At 43.7% G+C, this 17,508-nt stretch overlaps 1 protein-coding gene across 1 annotated transcript in view; it reads right to left on the reverse strand.

Moving 5' to 3' along the window:
- Positions 1-17,508, reverse strand: part of Dchs2 (dachsous cadherin-related 2) — a 184,037-nt gene that overhangs the window by 55,247 nt on the left and 111,282 nt on the right. The window contains 4 exon segments of the mRNA XM_038347950.1: positions 1,076-1,175; positions 2,525-2,712; positions 5,491-6,501; positions 7,758-7,994. Of these exon segments, the coding sequence (XP_038203878.1) occupies positions 1,076-1,175; positions 2,525-2,712; positions 5,491-6,501; positions 7,758-7,994 (1,536 nt within the window).

The raw sequence follows: 17,508 nt of genomic DNA on the forward strand, positions 1-17,508 counted from the left end.
AGCAAATTACTGGAAGAAACTGGAAGACTGTGCATTTTAAGAGAAGGCTTGAAAGTAAGTCTATGTGAACAAAGTCACCGTAGAGTATTCTACATGCTTGATATGATTTGTAGTATAATATAGGTAGACTTGTGTAGCATGAATTCTAATTGGTATTAATAATAAAAACCCAGAGTCAGATATTAGGGGGTGAAAGCTGAGAGGTCAGAGAAGCAGTGCAGTCGGCCACTAGAGAGACCTTTTGCCTCTACCGAATCCTCAGACCAAAAGGGCGACCCTGTCCTCAGATTGCGTCCTCTGACTGACTCTTCAAACTGCATCTCCAGAGTGCAGCCTCAGACTGCAATGAGCTCCTGTCTCCTCCCGCCTTATATTCTTGACTCCACCTCCCTAGTGCTGGGATTAAAGGCGTGGGATCCCAAGTGCTGAGATCACCTCTGTGTGAGCTCTATTTCTCCTTTAGACTAGATCAATTTCGTGTAGCCCAGGGTGGCCTTGAACTAACAGAGATCCATCTACCTCTGTCTCCAGAGTTTTGAGATTAAAGGTGTGTGCCACTACTCCCTGGCCTCTAGCGGCTTAGCCCTGAACTCTGATCTTCAGGCGAGCTTTATTTGTTAAAACACAAATAAAATACCACCGCAGACATGATTTCTTCTCACCCCATGAATAATCTCCATAGACATTCAGGCGTGCTCCAACACATCAGGCATTAATTGCCAATTCTTATCTAAACACTTCCTCTTTCCTTTCAATAAAGGTTGACTTGGACTTTAGTCTCTCAACAAATCATGCATTTAAGATGGATGGTTTCTATTTAGGGCTTAGCGAAGCAGCTAGTAATCTCTACGAAACTTTAACACTCTCTTTGTGTGATTAAGTATAGAGCGATTATTACAGGTAGCAATAAATAAATAAAACAGGATTTTGTTTGCAGTTTGGTTTTCTAGTGTAAGTTGTCTAAGGAGTGCTGAGTGAGCAAGCAGATGGTGGCATCCCCAAAGGAGTGAGACAGGGGATCAGGGACTGAGGGGAGTTTTAAAAACCCTCATGTTCTACGGATATTGACTTTTACCTGGAGAGATGGAGTATGTAAGTTCCGCACTGAGTCCTTCATCCAGGTCCTTTGCAAACACCGTGGTAACCAGTGTATTGACTGGCTGACCTTCCAAAGCCTGCCATGGAGACAAACAGCTTACTGGTGAGTCAGTGGAGTCTTAAGGGATGCAAAAGTAGACCATTAAATGAAGGAGACAGTATTAATATATATATATATATATATATATATATATATATATATATATATAAAGCACCTACTAACAGTTCTAAAATCTGTGTCCCACTCAAACGACTACCATCAGAAAGTGCATGGACAGAAGTCTAAGGAAAGAATCCACCCTATCTGTTTCAATTTTGAAGAAATTATCTGGAGCATTTGCGTGAAAGATGCAGATAAATTAATTATGATGAAGTCAAATTAAATGGTTTTGTACGTTTGAGATTCTTCTATTTTGAGATTTTTCTGTTTTTTGAAAGAATTTAGTGTTTTCTCAACGGTTTCTTGAGTTACTGTTCAGGCTGGCTTGCTACAATCCAAAACATGCCTAGCACAAAGATCTGCCTTTATTTCAGCAAACATATCTCACTGTGAGTATGAACTGTCCTGGAGTGATAATGAGTGCCGATCACCCCGGTGAAACACAAGGTAGTTTATGACTCCATAAAAATCACTCCAATACCTGTTCTCTTTGCCAGAATTTTTCCTCAACGCTTGCTTTGGAAGATTGGTTTAAATTTTCCTAACTTCGTCACTGCCCTTTGGATTTGTTCACTACGTAAGTTTGATCAGGGTTTAAACACTCAAGTGATCAGTATAGTTGCTAAGTTTTTTATACGTGTGATCCATATTAAATATATATTCTCTTATGAAGAGTGTTAAAGAGTGTGCTGATGTATTACAGAAATACTAACCATACAAAACATGGAAATGAAAAGACAGGTTTTATGTATACATGATTACAAGTTTGGCGTGTGCGTACAAAACCCAACTTCCACGATCTCTGGATGAGTACTCACTCATGTGGGAACTACACACTGATCCCAATGACTGCCTCGGTGACATCACTGTAGGCACATCCGCTGCACTGCTCAGAGATGCCGGTAAAACAGAGGAATCCCAACCACGAGTGAGCATGACAGACACTGGGGTGGCATCGTGTCTATGTGCAATGGACAGAACTATATTTCCTTGAGCTAAAATGGAGGTGGAATTCTGGAGTGCACACAGCCAGTTTGCACACACACACACACACACACACACGCACTCGCACACGCACACGCACACGCACACGCACACACACACACACACACACACACACACACACACGAGTCTATGTTGTTAGAATTCATGCAATGCCGTCGTACCACGACTGATGACAAATTCCTACCTTTGACCACAAGATGGCGCTCAAAACAAATGACTGTAAAAAAAAAAAAAAGCTCACTGTAAAGCGGCTTCACAGACCTTGATGTGAAATTCCTTTCCAGGGAGACACTGGGGGAAGAATGGCCTGTTGTCGTTGATGTCCGTGATCGTGACATAGACCACCATGGTAGCATTCCGGGGTGGGGAGCCGTGGTCCGTCACCAGGACGGTCATGTGATGATGCCCCCGGTGCTCACGATCCAACGCCAGCCAGTTGATCAGCTCACCTGGGAACATAGCAGAACAAGACAGGCATTGCGCACTGCAGCACGACAGTGACAAACCACGCCCAAAATAATCAGCTGGGAGGGAAACTAAATTACAAGCTTCGACCCTCGAGACCACTCACATACAAAGTGACTGAAAGAACTCGCTGCCCACTCCGCTGGTGAGCACTATAATCTCAGCAGTCAGAGACGCAGAGGCAGCCGGGTCGCGAGTTCAAGGCCAATCTGTGCTAAATCATGAGACTATCCATCAAAACAATCGCCAGAAAACACCACTTGAAAAATTCTTTATCATTCTTCGTATTTCAAATGACCCACCATGAATCATTTCATTAAAACATTCATTAACCATTCATAAAAACAAATGATTTGGAAGATTTATAATGTCTGTTTATTGGCCCTTATGCTGCTACAGAGAAGAAGGAAAACATGTAGGCTATGCATGCAGAGTTCTGAATTTGGTCCCGGATGCCCGCCTGCCGGGCTCTCACAGCTGACGCCCTTAGGGCTGCTTCTCTGAAACAAATACCACTGAATGTTTGACAGTGTTTTCTAAACTGTAGGCTACTGGCCATGGTTATCGTGACTTTGCAATAACTTGAAAAACATATTCCCTGGGCAGTGACCTATCATTTATACATGCCATTTTTTTTCTCACACATTTTTATTGATTTTATTGAGCTATATATTTTTTCTCTGCTCCCCTCCTTCTCCCTCCCCTTCTGCCCTCGTCCATGACCCCCACGCTCCCAATTAACTCAGGAGATCTTGTCTTTTTCTACTTCCCATGCAGATTAAATCTCATCATTTTTTTTAACTCACAAAATGTGTGTATAGTAAAATACAGTGAAAATTACCCAAATAACTATCAATGCTCTTCAAAATTTATTTTGTAATTCTTGCTTAGAAATGTGCTGTCTTGTAAATTCCCTCATATGCTTCATTCTTGAAGACCCGGTATAAGCTTCTAAGGGCCTGTCCTCACTGCCACAGGCCCATGGAGGCCACGCACTTCTTAGGAATGTGCTAGATTTCTTTCTGTACAGCCAGCCCCGGCTTCCTTGCCATTTTGAATAAATCTATCTGTGAGAAAGCAAACATGAAGCAGCTACCACAAAACATTCTTATTGCTTAGCTTTCTTCACTCCTAATCCAAATAAAATGATAATATATATATATATATATATGATGAAAAAGAAAGTCTATGTCTGCGTGAGTTTCTTAATCGGTGAGCTTAAACACAGTGTTTACCGACACATTTTCTACATCAACCATATTTAAATAGTGTTTATTGTAACTGGGATTCTAATAAATCATAGACACAACAGAATTTTTAAACTTCCAATCTGTAACTCTGAAAGCCCCAATTCTGGATTAGCGAATGGGGTTTTATTTCATGAAAATTGCCCAAACAGGCGGCTTCCCTCGTCTCTGGCCATCTCTCACTTCGGTTATCAGTGTGTTTCCAGGTTCCCCGTATGTGACTAAGACACACTGTGTTCTGAAGACTGAAGTATGAATTTCCAAATATAGTCACATCTTATATTCAGTTTTTAATTTAAGGTGTCAGATAGCAACCACATCACATTTGATTAATCCTCTTTCTCTCTTGTTCCTTACCAAAATGAGCATAGGGACATAAATGTTTCTAGTGATTTTGAAATCGTAACAAATTATTCTCTAGTTGACCTTGATGGTATTTATTTTTCACACACACACACAAAAATCTTGATTCTTTTTTTTTTTTGTTTTTGTTTTTTTTTTTTTGTTTTGTTTTTGTTTTTCAAGACAGGGTTTCTCTGAAGCTTTTTTAGAGCCTGTCCTGGAACTAGCTCTTGTAGACCAGGCTGGCCTCGAACTCACAGAGATCCGCCTGCCTCTGCCTCCCGAGTGCTGGGATTAAAGGCGTGCGCCACCACCGCCCGGCTTTGATCTTTTTTGATATGCCTCAAAAAGAATGAGAGATGACAAACCATTTTTCCCTCTCCATAAGCAGAGAACACCAGGGTTCTCCATATATGAGGTGACTGGCATTGTAGGAAGTCAGGGAGCACAAACAGGTGGGTTTCAGGAATGACTGTGGAGAGTAGGCACCAGAGGGGGGTGAGGCCTCCCAAGAGAGCTGCCCCAAACAAAGCTTCATACAGGACGTGGGCATACAGTTTTGACCATGTCTCTAGGGCAGTATAGAATTGCAAACAATCACAAACTGCTTACTGGTCAGGATGCATTCTGCGAACTATCCACAACCAGCTTCATCGCCGTGCAAACATTCTGGAGTATACTAGCACAGACCTAGCTGGGAGGCCTTCGTGACACACCCCTGCCACACACTGCCACACTTGAGCTGTGAACGTGAACAGGGGGTCACTGGACCGAACACTGAAGGCAGCTGTAACAGAGAGGAAGTAGCCCTGCTCCTAAACTAACTAGAGACAGTAGGAGCAGGGGTGCATGGGAGTTTTTCAACCCCACTGTAATTTTGTGGGACCATTGTTTTAACTGCAACCCGTCTTTTACTGAAGCAGTCTAAGCCTGGGCTGGCACCGGCAGTGTGTAATGTGGAAATAAAAGAAGACAGAATCGGGGGAGGCGAGATTCTTCTCGATGTTATCTCCTAAACTAAACTAAAAGACTGTGTTTCCCAAAACCCAATTTTAAAATTTCTTCGTGCTGAAACCATGTCTGAAGATTTGAGATGGTTTCTTTCTTCCTTTTTTTTTTTTTTGGTTTTTATTCTGATTTTTTAGAGATATGGATGAAGGCTGTGAACAGTACCTGTGTTAGGATTCATCTTGAAGAATTTTCCATCCGTCAAAAGGAAATACGACAGTTGCCCATTCTTCCCAGAGTCAGCATCTATGGCTGTCATTTTGCCTATTACCCCTAGGGGAATAGGGCTCTCCGCAACTTTCAAAAACACCTTGCCCTGCAGGAAGGCTGGGGAATGGTCGTTTTCATCCAAGACATGAACGATTACCAAAGTGCTCGCATTCTGCAGCAATCTGTTCTCCGGGATCCACGCCAAAACTTTAAGCCTGTGCGTCTGTGTAGATTCATAGTCTAGCTGTCGCTGCAGGGAAATCCACCCTGTGTGAGGGTGGATTCCAAACACTGTAGCGTCCACGCTGACATCCAGGGAGTATGTCGTCTTAGCGGCTGGGTGCTGTGGCTGCAGAGGGTAGGCTTGTACCTGCAAGATTTGAGTCGTCAGCGGGAGAGACTCGCTAACTTCCACTTGATAGACCAAATTTTCAAAAGCCACGGCTGGGCTTCGTTCTTGGCGTTCGATGACTACCGTGAGCACTAACCGGGATGCCCGGGGAGGAGTGCCTTGGTCCTCAGCCACCAGGGTCAGCCTGAGGTCCCCGTGGCCCTCCAGACTCTCCCTGAGGTACAGTACCCCGCGACCTCGGTCCATGCTGAACATGCTTGGTTGAGGGTTTGCAATGCTGTACCGGACCAGTCCGTTCAGCCCGCTGTCTCTGTCCTCTGCGCGTGCAAGGTACAAGGCTGTGCCAGGCGGAGTGGTGTGGGGGACCCTAATCTCATCCGAGGCCGTGGGAAACTCGGGACGGTTGTCGTTGACATCCATGACAGTTATGTTCACTTCCGTGCTGCTGCAGGCAGGGGAGCTGCCGAGCTGAGCCTGCACAGTGAGGACAAGCATGGGCTGGGCTTCGTGGTCCAGGGGCTTCAGGGTGCGGATGCTGCCCAGCCACCTGTGAATGGAGAAGGTTCCATCCAGATCGCCAGAGGAGATTCGGTAAGAGATTGGTTCTGAGGAATCTGAAAACAGAGAAAAGTAAAGAAGTAATTGCCCACCGTGGAGAAGAACGTGGCGAAGCCTCTGCCATCCACAGGGGCTAGTGAGACTCATGCTTAAGGCTTTCTTGGGGATCAAAGAGAGCTGCCAGTTGACAATGAACAAGCCATTGCTGTCTTTATCTTTCTTGCATTAGGTAAAAGAGAATCACATGAAGAAAATAATGTTAACATCTTTTTCAAGAAGCCAAGATAAATTTATGTTGGTATTTTTCTATGATATCCACCTTGTGAATGGCAAACATCCTCCACAGAGGAGGAAAAACAGAGGGGAGAAAGGACAGGAAGGACCAACTCTCAGAGAGGGAGTCTCTTTCCGGACTTTGTCCTGAAGAGGTGCCACCACACACGGCAAGAAAGCCAGGCATGAATATTTGCTCAACTGCTAAGTAGATTAGCACAAAATCTTAAATCAGTCAAACTGAGACCAAAAAGGGAATGCTTAAATAAAACACATTTACACTAAGACACCGTGTAACTTACTATGTAGTAAAATGGAGTTATAGGTAGTTTAGCTGGAAAGCTATATAAAGTAAGTATGTGGGTTGTAGTTATGAAATAAATATAGTAAGATGTATTTTTATTAAAAATATTCAAGTACATATACTTTGCACACCATAATTATTCTGTACTATATTAAGCATTCTTTTGAAAATGCCTATTCTTTCTTTCTTTTTAGTTTTTTCTTTTATAAATTTTATTTATTTATTTATTATGTATACAGTGTTTCGTCTGTCTGTATGCTTGCAGGCCAGAAGAGGATACCAGTTCTCATTACAGATGGCTGTGAGTCACCATGTGGTTGCTGGGAATTGAACTCAAGACCTCTGGAAGAGCAGCCAGTGGTCTTAACCTCTGAGCCACCTCTCCAGCCCCCTCTTTTTAGTTTTTCCAAGACAGGGTTTCTCTGCAGCTTTGGAGCCTTACCTGGAACTAGCTCTTGTAGACCAGGCTGGCTTTAAACTCACAGAGATCCGCCTGCCTCTGCCTCCCGAGTGCTGGGATTAAAGGCGTGCGCCACCACAGCCCGGCGGCTGTTCTTTCTTTATCAAGAATGGTGAGCTAGGTGGCAGCAATGATGATACAATAAGCAGGCTGAGAACGGCACATTCCATTCATTGTATATGGACTGAAGGAAATACCTAAGGTTGCATGACCTGACAAAATAGGAAATTTTACAGTAATGGACTTGGGGGCAGCATTAAGAATTCAGCACTTACTCGAGGACTCCCTTGCCTTCACTGTCCCAACGAGAGTGTCCTCAGGCACGTCCTCATAAATGGAGAAAGTGTACTTAGGCCTTTCAAACTCTGCAGGAGCCAGCGTGGTTTGCAGGATGTGGATGGTGACGTCAGCATTTGTGGCAGCCGTGAGTCCACCACCATCTCGAGCACGGACCATCAGAAAAAGTGTGGTAGCTTCCAAACGGCTGAGAGCTGATGTTAAGTAGATAACACCTGGGAAGATGAATAATAACATCAGCGAATAGGTGAAAGGCAATGGTTGCTAAGGAAAGTATCTGGCCCAGAAGGTTGACTGTGTCATGTTTAATTTTATGTGTTCACTTGACCGGGTCTTTGGTTTTTCCCATTTCATCATATAGGATTCTGAGTATGTGTCAAACAGTGTTTGGAGATGAGATTAACATTCAAAACCTAAGGCAGAATACAACAGCTTTCTCTCTAGAATATAAGTGGGTCTTATCCAATTAGTGAAGGCCTGGACAGAGCATAAGAGGTAACACACCTCAAATAGAAGTTGCCAGTCCCCCTAACTGCATGAGCCAATTTCTTGTAATGCATCTTTTCACATACTATTGGCTGTTTCCCTGGATAATTTCAATTGATACATCTATTTTACAACAAAGGAACTTGAGCATTCTTGTAAAAATGATGTCCAAATTCTTCCAAGCAATAATTTTCTAAAGTTTAAGCATTAGACATTTGGGGGCCATCTCATCTCATCAGAAGAATTTATGCTGCCCCCCCTTTTTAGTCTTACTATGATATCACCAACTCCAGATGATAGAATAACATCTCACGTGTTCTAATGAGGAGCTAATGCATCTTGGGTGACCACAACCTGCCTGGGTGTCAGAATCCTAAAAGAAGTTCAAAGTCATTCTCAGCTACTGTGATGGTTAGTTTTGTGAAGTTTACACAACCTTGGATCTCCAAGGAACAGAGCCTCCATGAGGGATTAGCTAGATGGGGCTCAGCTGTGGATGTGTCTTTGGGGACTTGTCTTGACTGACACAGGAAAGATCAGTCTGAATGGGCAGCACCATTCCCAAGTTTGGGGGCCCGGAAATGCTTAAGAGTGGAGAAAGTTGGCTGAGATGCATTTATTCTCTATCTGTTATGGGATGTGATATGACTAACCAACTCAAGTTCCTGCCCTGACCTCCCCATGATAGTGGACCTGCAACTGTGCAATAGAACCTGAACTGTAGGCCAGATAAACTCTCTCAAGAATGGTGCTTTTGGTCAGCATATTTTAGCACAGCCACAGAAAAGAAACTAAGAGCTACAGAGAGAGTGAGAGACCAGCCTGGGACACATGGAATACTGCCTCAAAATGAATGAATAAATAAATAAACAAATGCCCGGTTTTCCAACCATTTTAATTCCCTGATCTCTCAGAAAGTTAATGTAATAATACAACACCTCTAGTTTCTTTTACCTCCAGGTTTATTGAGGTATAAGTGGTACATAAAATTATACCAGTTCAAGGTGTAGAATGTCTTCATCTCTATTTGCTAGTCTGCCCAAACCCTCAAAACTCATTCCACAGATAGTTTTTAAAATAATAGAATATAAATTGCTTCATTATTCTAGTCTGGCACTGTTTGGAAGATTGTAGAACCTTTGGGAACTGAAGCCTAACTGGGAAAAGTGGACGTGGGGAGAACTGCCCTTAAGGTTATTAATGCTTTTCAGTTCCCACCCTTTCTCTGCTATCGGTGCCACGGATTCATGAGCAAGCAGCCTTGAATGCCAGCTGCCGCAGTCCGAGCCATCCTGCTAGCATTCCTTTTTCTCTCTGACGGATGCGGCCTCAAACCATGAACAAATAAGACATCTTCAATTAACAGAGGCTATCCAAAAGGCTACCAAAACAAGAAGATGCATTAGTCAGTATGAGCTGGTGGAGCATGGTCTTTGAAGCTACAGAGCCTTGGTTTCCAGGGATGACTTGAGTGATCCTGTGTAGGCCCCTTCTCTCTTCTGTGGATTACCTTCTGATTGAGTACATCATACAATATGTTAAGGGAAAATGGTTAAAATGGTCAATATGGGCAGAGTATGGAAAAAAGTCAGTGACTTGTAAAAAATGGTCAATCAATATTGCCAAAAACTGAGTTATCACAAATTTAGTTTAAAGACCTTGACTGACTTTTGTGGTTTTAGAATCAGGTCACACCTTATGGTTAAAATATTCTCAATGAGCCAAGCATAGGAAGTTGACTTTATAGACAGAAAGGGGTAAAGAAAGAAGAAACAGAGAATGGGATGAGTCATTTCAAAGCTATTTTTCTTATAAAGATTAAAGAAAAAGGTAATTCCCTATGACATTGGCTAAACCTGTCTGATTTATGGATCGGGATTTGAACTTTCTCCTGACATCATTCAGAAAGTCATGTGTGACTCCATATGGGTTTGGTCTGTTGAGCCTGGTATATAACCGATAACCCAGTACAGATCTTGCTTAATGATATTCATTATTATTAATAGACTAGAGCTCTATATTGTTATATCTTTAAAGCATATAATTTGCCTCCTCCTTCATAGGAATATTCTGACAATGGGTACAAACTATTTCTGAAATATTTTAAAAAAAGATTAAGTACACACAACAAAGCCATGCTTCCATTATTGCTGCGCTTCCTGTCTATGTAGGGTTCAGCGGCTAGAGAAAATTACAGCCTGCATAGAAACTCGTGTGTGTGTGTTAGCGCGTGTGGCAGTTGTACCCAAATGCTGACTCACGAATGTATTTCAGTGCTGCTATAATTACTTTCCAAAACATAAACAACAAGATAACTGACAGATGCTGCCGGAATAATAAAAGAGCAGGTTAGTTTATTTTGATGCTCTAGAAAAAGCAAAATTAGACGATGCATATCCGATGTCAGTATATCTGTGAGGAACGGTGACAAAGAAAAAGATTCCTTCTCCCTTTGTTGTCTTCTGGACTGTCTTTGCTCTAGCCCAGAGGATGGACTCTGTGCATCTGAAGATTTCTGCTGGGACAGGATGAACGGATGCCTGCTCTTCCTAACCGTCTCCCAGGAGACAGAGCAGCACACTGAGCACCTGAGTACCCTGGGAGACAGAACACTAGCGGCATCTGCCTGCCGAGAGTCTATGGAGCTCCGAGAGCAGCTGAGCATGAAGCAGACGTGCTACACAGCTATAGGCACTTCCAGTTCACCTCGGCGTAGAACACCGAGACCCCCACATACATTGTAGGGGGCCTCTAAATGGTCAGAAACAAATGGTTTATTACCGTCTCCCGTTACATCAACGCCTTTGTTTCAAGGCATAGCAAAGGCGCAGTAACTTCATAAAGAAAAAGTGTTCCTAGCCCAGAAATGTTTTGTCCTGAATTGCTTTGCCTCTAAATACCTCACTAAAGATTTGGTCAGATTCTACAACTTGCTCTAAATATGTACTACCCAGCATAAGAGACATGAGAAATCATTCCACAGCTGGAGAGGTGACTTTGCAACAAAGAAAGCTTTCTGCTGTCCAGAGGACCTAAGCTGGGTTTACTTGTGCCTACCTTGTACAGCTCACAACCACCTGTAACTCCAGCCTCAGAGGATCTGAGTTCCTCTTCTGTTGTCTCTAGAATATCTGCACCCACGTACACACACAGACACACAGATACCCTAGCACACGTACACACACAGAGATACACCTCCCACACATACACACACACACATACACACACGGACACACAGATCCCAGCCATCCCGTACCCTGTCACCTCTACTGACCAGACTAAATGAGGAGTCCGTTCTAAACCAATAAAGCTGACATCATGAGCAACAGCTTCCTTCATCCTCAATCAGCTGTGACACCATGCGAGAGGTAGATAACCGTCCCTCCAATCACGGGAGGCGTAAGACCTGGAATCTGTCAGAACGAGGCTCCTGGAGGCAGATCTCCCCACTGCCTTCACCTCGCATGCTCAGAATGTCCACAGAGGCAGAGCTTTTCGGCTGTGGTCTTGCATGTCTCGTGACGTTACCTGCCACTCACATGAATTGAGACAACTGCAGGACATCCAAACTACAGAAAGGAAACTCATACGGAACTTCTGTTTCTGCAATGACCCTTGGAGTCCTTTTCCCAAAGCAAGTGCTTTGGAAAATGTGAACATACATTCTCTGAAATAATAAGTCAACAATAAAAAAGGCTAAAAGTTGAGTCATGTCAGGAGACATTAAGCAACATACCGAATTGAGCCTTGACACGGATAATCTGCCAAGCCCTAGCGATCTTGAGTGAGCTTCCCCTTTAGTGACCTCGTGGTGTTCCGTGGGCAGAAAACCAGACCACGGTCTCTAGAACAGGCCAGGGATTGAGAGTCTGTATAGACTTTGTCTGATAAAATTATCCACCAAGTTTCAGTTGAAAGATGAACTGGAAATAAATCTTTTCATCTCCAGTGGACTGCACAGGAAATTGTCTGACTTGAAACTCCGAGCTAGAGGTAGTAAGCATTTCTTCTGAGAATTCCTGCATATGAAACAGCTCTTGTCTTAATCTGCAGTCTGGATTAACAATACAGATAGCGTGGGAAATTGGAAGCAAAAAGATAGTTTAAGGGGTATAGACAGCACCGGGGATGACCTAACTGATGCAATATAGGTCAGACATGCAGGATGCCTGGGGTTCTATGGCGTGCGTGTGCGTGCGTGTGTGTGTGTGTGTGTGTGTGTGTGTGTGTGTAAGAGAGAGAGAGAGAGACAGAGAGAGAGAGAGAGAGAAAGATGCAACATAGGCCAGACATGCAGAATGCCTGGGGTTCTCTGGCGTGCGTGTGTGTGTGTGTGTGTGTGTGTGTGTGTGTGAGAGAGAGAGAGAGAGAGAGAGAGAGAGAGAGAGAGAGAGAGAGAGATGCAACATAGGCCAGACATGCAGGATGCCTGGGGTTCTCTGGCGTGCGCGCGTGTGTGTGTGTGTGTGTGTGTGTGAGAGAGAGAGAGAGAGAGAGAGAGAGTCAGAGACAGAGAGACAGAGACAGACAGAGACAGAGAGACAGAGACAGAGAGAGAGAGAGAGAGAGAGAGAGAGAGAGAGAGAGAGAATATGAGTGAGGACAGATATTTCCTTAAGACACTTGAACAAAAACAAGACACAAGAACTTCCATTGGACTCACCCTCATTCCCAGGGTTCAAAGAATTGATCTAAGCTCACAGTTTATAAAGAAAAAGAGAGAGGAAACGCACTAGTGTGAATGACTCTGAGAAACAGTGAATTGGATTTAAACAGGAAATGACTTAATGAAAGAGACAAATGCTCTAGTTAAGACAAAAGTCTCAAAATTAATTCAGCCGCGTATTCCTTGTGAGAGCTAAGAGGAGGGCTGAGGAGATGGTCCAGTCGGGGCAGTTCAGATTCTCAGCACCCACGTCAAAGAGCACACGCCCTACAGTCCCAGTGCTGGGAGAAACAGGCACGGGAGCTTAGCCAGTCGAGGCAAATCATCAAGCTCCAGTGTCAGTGAGAGACGCTGGCTCAAAAAATAGGATGGGGAGTTAGAGAAGACACCCGATGGGAACCTCTGAGCTCCACAAATCTGTGTGCATACATCTGTTCACACCAATACACACATGCACCAAACATGAACATACACGTGTACACACATGTTTACAAGCACACACAAAAGAAACAATACTTCTAAAATACTCTCCAGTTAGTTACTTCTGCTCTGTCTTACTGCTTTTATCTTATGGGCAATCTTCATCATACCTGGATTATTATAATATCTAGATTTTCTGCTCCATAATCCACCAAGCAGAGTCGTCCACACCCACCAGTGTGATCTACCAGTGCTATCACATCACATGACTGATCCAAACCTTCACTTCGTCCCTTAATTCTAGCAGTAACTAGGCTCATGCCATCTGTCACGGCATTCCTCCGTAAGTCACATGCTCAGAGGAGTGTCCGGCATTCCCTAGCCCACACCGTCCTTGTCAGCAGAGAACGTCTCCCACTGCCATTAACTGGGGAGACCATAAGGAGACAAAACTTAGGAGACGTAAGCATAGAATGACTTTTCCCCTCTTATTTAAATTTATTTCGGGCAGTTGAAAGCTCTTCCTCTGTCCCAAAGTGAAAATTCAGAAACCTCCTATGACTTCAATAGTCATTATCAATCAGTTATTAATGTAATCTCTTCTGCTATTTAAGGTTACTGTTGTAACTTAATAAAGCACAGAGGACATCAGAACTCTAGCCTTCCCGTGAAGTTTAGGGAGGAAGCGCGCTCCACATCAGGTCTTGACTCCTTCTCTTTCTCTTTGGTTAGCTCACACCCTCCCCCTCACCTCATGCACAGGAGTTTCTGAACCATCCATGATTGAAGCAAGGGAAGAGGAGGAGGAGGGTAGGTAGGAAGCTCTTTCCTGGCAGATGCTGTCATAGTAACATAGCATAACAACTTCTTAGACTCAGGTTCTTCCCCAGGGATTATGTCAGTCTGAGTTCCATTACTAGGCCAAATACCCAAGAGAATCAGCTGAAAACGGTTTCGTTTGGATCATAGTTTTGGCTCAATGCAGATCACATGTGAGGTAGCTCAAGTCATGATTATATCTCCTACGTTGTGTTTGGTCTCCTTGAGCTTCCTGTGTTGATGAAAGCAAGAGACGATCTATCTGAAAAGGGAGAGTGTGTGGGCAACAGAATGCTGGAAAGTTCTATCCGCTTTGTGGTCCCTTAGCACTGCTGTATGAAGAGACAACCCACCACGACAACACATGACAGAGGAAGCAGAGACAGAGAAGGGGACCCAGTCCCAAGAGTTCCTCCAAGGGCACCTACCAAGATGCCTACCTCTCCCCTTTAGTCTTGTTTCCTAGAAGGTCTAACATCCCCCAGTAAGTAGCATGCTGGCTGTGGACCAAGCTATGATCCAATAGGCCTGGGAAGGACTTTCAGGCTAACCCCTGTAGAAGGTGTACTCTTGGCTACTTTGCAGCTGCTTTGTAATTTCTAATCTGAAGCTGCCTCTGCGGCATCTTCACTCAGAATGTTTATTACCGCTTCCCCTCTTCTGAAGAACCGGGGGTATGCCCCATGTGAAAAGACAGAACCTCAAAACAGCGCCATGGTGCTCTCTCAGAGTCTCCTGGATCTACGAGCAGCATAGAGCTCCGTTCATTCCTACAAGCTTCTGGAATGTGCTTGGTCTCCACTTCAGAAATTACTCCTTTATTCTGCTGCCAGACATCTTCTTTCTTCAGATTTCTCAGATGACTTCCAGACACGAGCCTTCTGCGAACCTTACTTCTAACTCAAAGAATGTGTGCTACGTTCTCCGAATAGACAACAAGGTGCAGGTACCTCACGCTAGAGCAACCCATAACTCAACAGCAGCTCCTTCCGAGCTATTCATCTCCAGTCTGCCAACCTTCCAAACCTTTAGCAAGATGAGTCTCCTTTATATAACACACATAAAGTTTACAATTCCCAAGGAAAACAGGGTTTGTTGTTTATTTTACAGCTCAAACTTTCATTTTGGTTCTTATTATAAATACCTACCTACCCCCAGATCTGATTCTCTGAAATTGTTGGGTTTTCTACAACTTGCCATACCAATTGGAGCTGTCCTATATAGTGCCACAGCCCATGTTCCCTCTCTGACACCTTGCACGGTTATTCTAGATTCTGACACCTTGCACGGTTATTCTAGATTCTGACACCTTGCACGGTTATGACAGATTTTTCACAGTTCTCAGTACGGCAATTATGTTCGGCACATAAAGATTTTCCCAAGTTACCCTTTCTTGTGGAAAACAAGAAAGTCTCTTTGATGTGGCAGAGTAGTTGGGAAGGCAACGCTGTGTGTTTAGAACATGTAAGGCCCCGGGTCCAACCCTAATATCCACCCTTCCCACCAAGAAAATAAAAAGCAAAACATTGATCCTTTGGCCCACGAAAGGTTTTTGTTGTTTGTTGTTGTTGTTGTTGTTGTTATTTTAATGTCCTGGCCCAAAGTGGAGTTAACTGAAGAGCCCAGGGAAAGCAGCAGGAAGGGAACAACCATCAGGCACGCACACCTGGGCCTAGGACATCTTGTTGAATGAACACTCGTCACTTGACGGAGGAGAGAATGGATGAAGCTGTGACTCTGTATGCCGAACGTTACAAATGTCCACTTTCTTTAAAAGACCGAACCCCAGAAAAGACCTAGGAATCCAGGAAAGTCAGAATGTTTGAATTCAACCTTCATTTTGTTCAGCTTTCCTGGAGCATAGCTGACAAAGAGAAAGTAGAATTTGAGTCCAGTGTGTGTGTGTGTGTGTGTGTGTGTGTGTGTGTGTGTGTGAAAGGGAGAGAGAGAGAGAGAGAGAGAGAGAGAGAGAGAGAGAGAGAGAGAGAGGAGAGAGAGAAAGGGGAGAGAGAGAAAGGGGAGAGAGAGCTGTTTGTGGGCTTGCGTGGATGCTTGAGTGAGGGAGAGAGAGAGACAGAGACAGAGACAGAGAGAGAGACAGAGAGACAGAGAGACAGAGTGTTGCTTGTGGGCTTACGTGGGTCTTGAGCTCAGAGATGGGTATCATCAACTGTTGCTTCGCAGACTTGGGTTTTAGACAGATGAACCTGGAGCTCATCTGGCTAAACTGGCTGGCCACTAAGTCCCAGGAATCCTCCTGTTTCTACTTCCCCAGTGCTGGGACTACAGGCGCACACCACCATGACCGGATTTTTTATGGGTGCTGAAGATGCAGTTTGTATGCTCATACTTGGGCAACCAGCACTTTGTCAACAAACTGTCTCCATCTCCTGAGGCTTATATTCTTAAATAAGATTAACACTAATAAAAGCTGAAGGGCCAGAAAACATATATAGCTCATATATGTGCCTCACATAAAATATAATTACGTATCCTATGCATACTAAATAGTAAAATCATAAATCATTATGTCTTTTAGCATATACATTTAGCAGCTTGAAATCTGTAACACTCTATCTTAATACTTTGAAGCCCAGTGATTGTTTGGCTTCCATTTTTATAATCCTTGCAAATCATGTTTAGCTATTGGTACAAGGACCAACTTTAACTTTGAAAATCAGATAGTGATAAATTTACAGATCACTGGTTATTGTGTTTTAGTATTTATATACTGAGCTGATCTGTTTTCCTTCTCAGTTTGGAACAACCTAGAATCATCTTCGAAGAGGGCCTTCATGAGGGATTGTCAGGATCGGTATGCCCTATGAGCATGTCTGTGTGGCCCTCTCTTGGCTTTTACTTGATGTGGGAAGAGCCAGAACCCTGTCTGAATCATTATTCCTCTTCAGGGGATCCTGAACAATACAAGAGAAAGTCAGCTAAGAGCCAGCCAGCAAGCAAGAATGTGCACGGTTTTCTCTTTGCTCTTGACTGTGGATACAATGTGAACATCTTCTTGAGTTCTGACTCCTCAGTAAAGTTCTATGAACTGGCCCTGGAAGTTAAATAAACTCTTTCTGCCTAAAGTAGCCTGGTCTAGGACATTTTATCACACCCACTGGGAAGGAAACTAGGACCCCTCCACGTCCTTAGCCTCTGTTGTCCTTTGTCTATGTTCTGCATGATGTAACATTTTTATTTTTTTAAAAATCCCATTTATTAGGATGAAATGGGCTTTAGACTGATAAAGTAGCGAACATGTAAAATGAAGATCGTCTTTCAAGGGGACCTGCCATATAATTTTAAGTACTTGTCACCACTAGTTCAGCAAGATTAAC

Source organism: Arvicola amphibius, chromosome 11, assembly GCF_903992535.2.
Source record: "Arvicola amphibius chromosome 11, mArvAmp1.2, whole genome shotgun sequence".
Lineage (NCBI taxonomy): Eukaryota > Metazoa > Chordata > Mammalia > Rodentia > Cricetidae > Arvicola > Arvicola amphibius.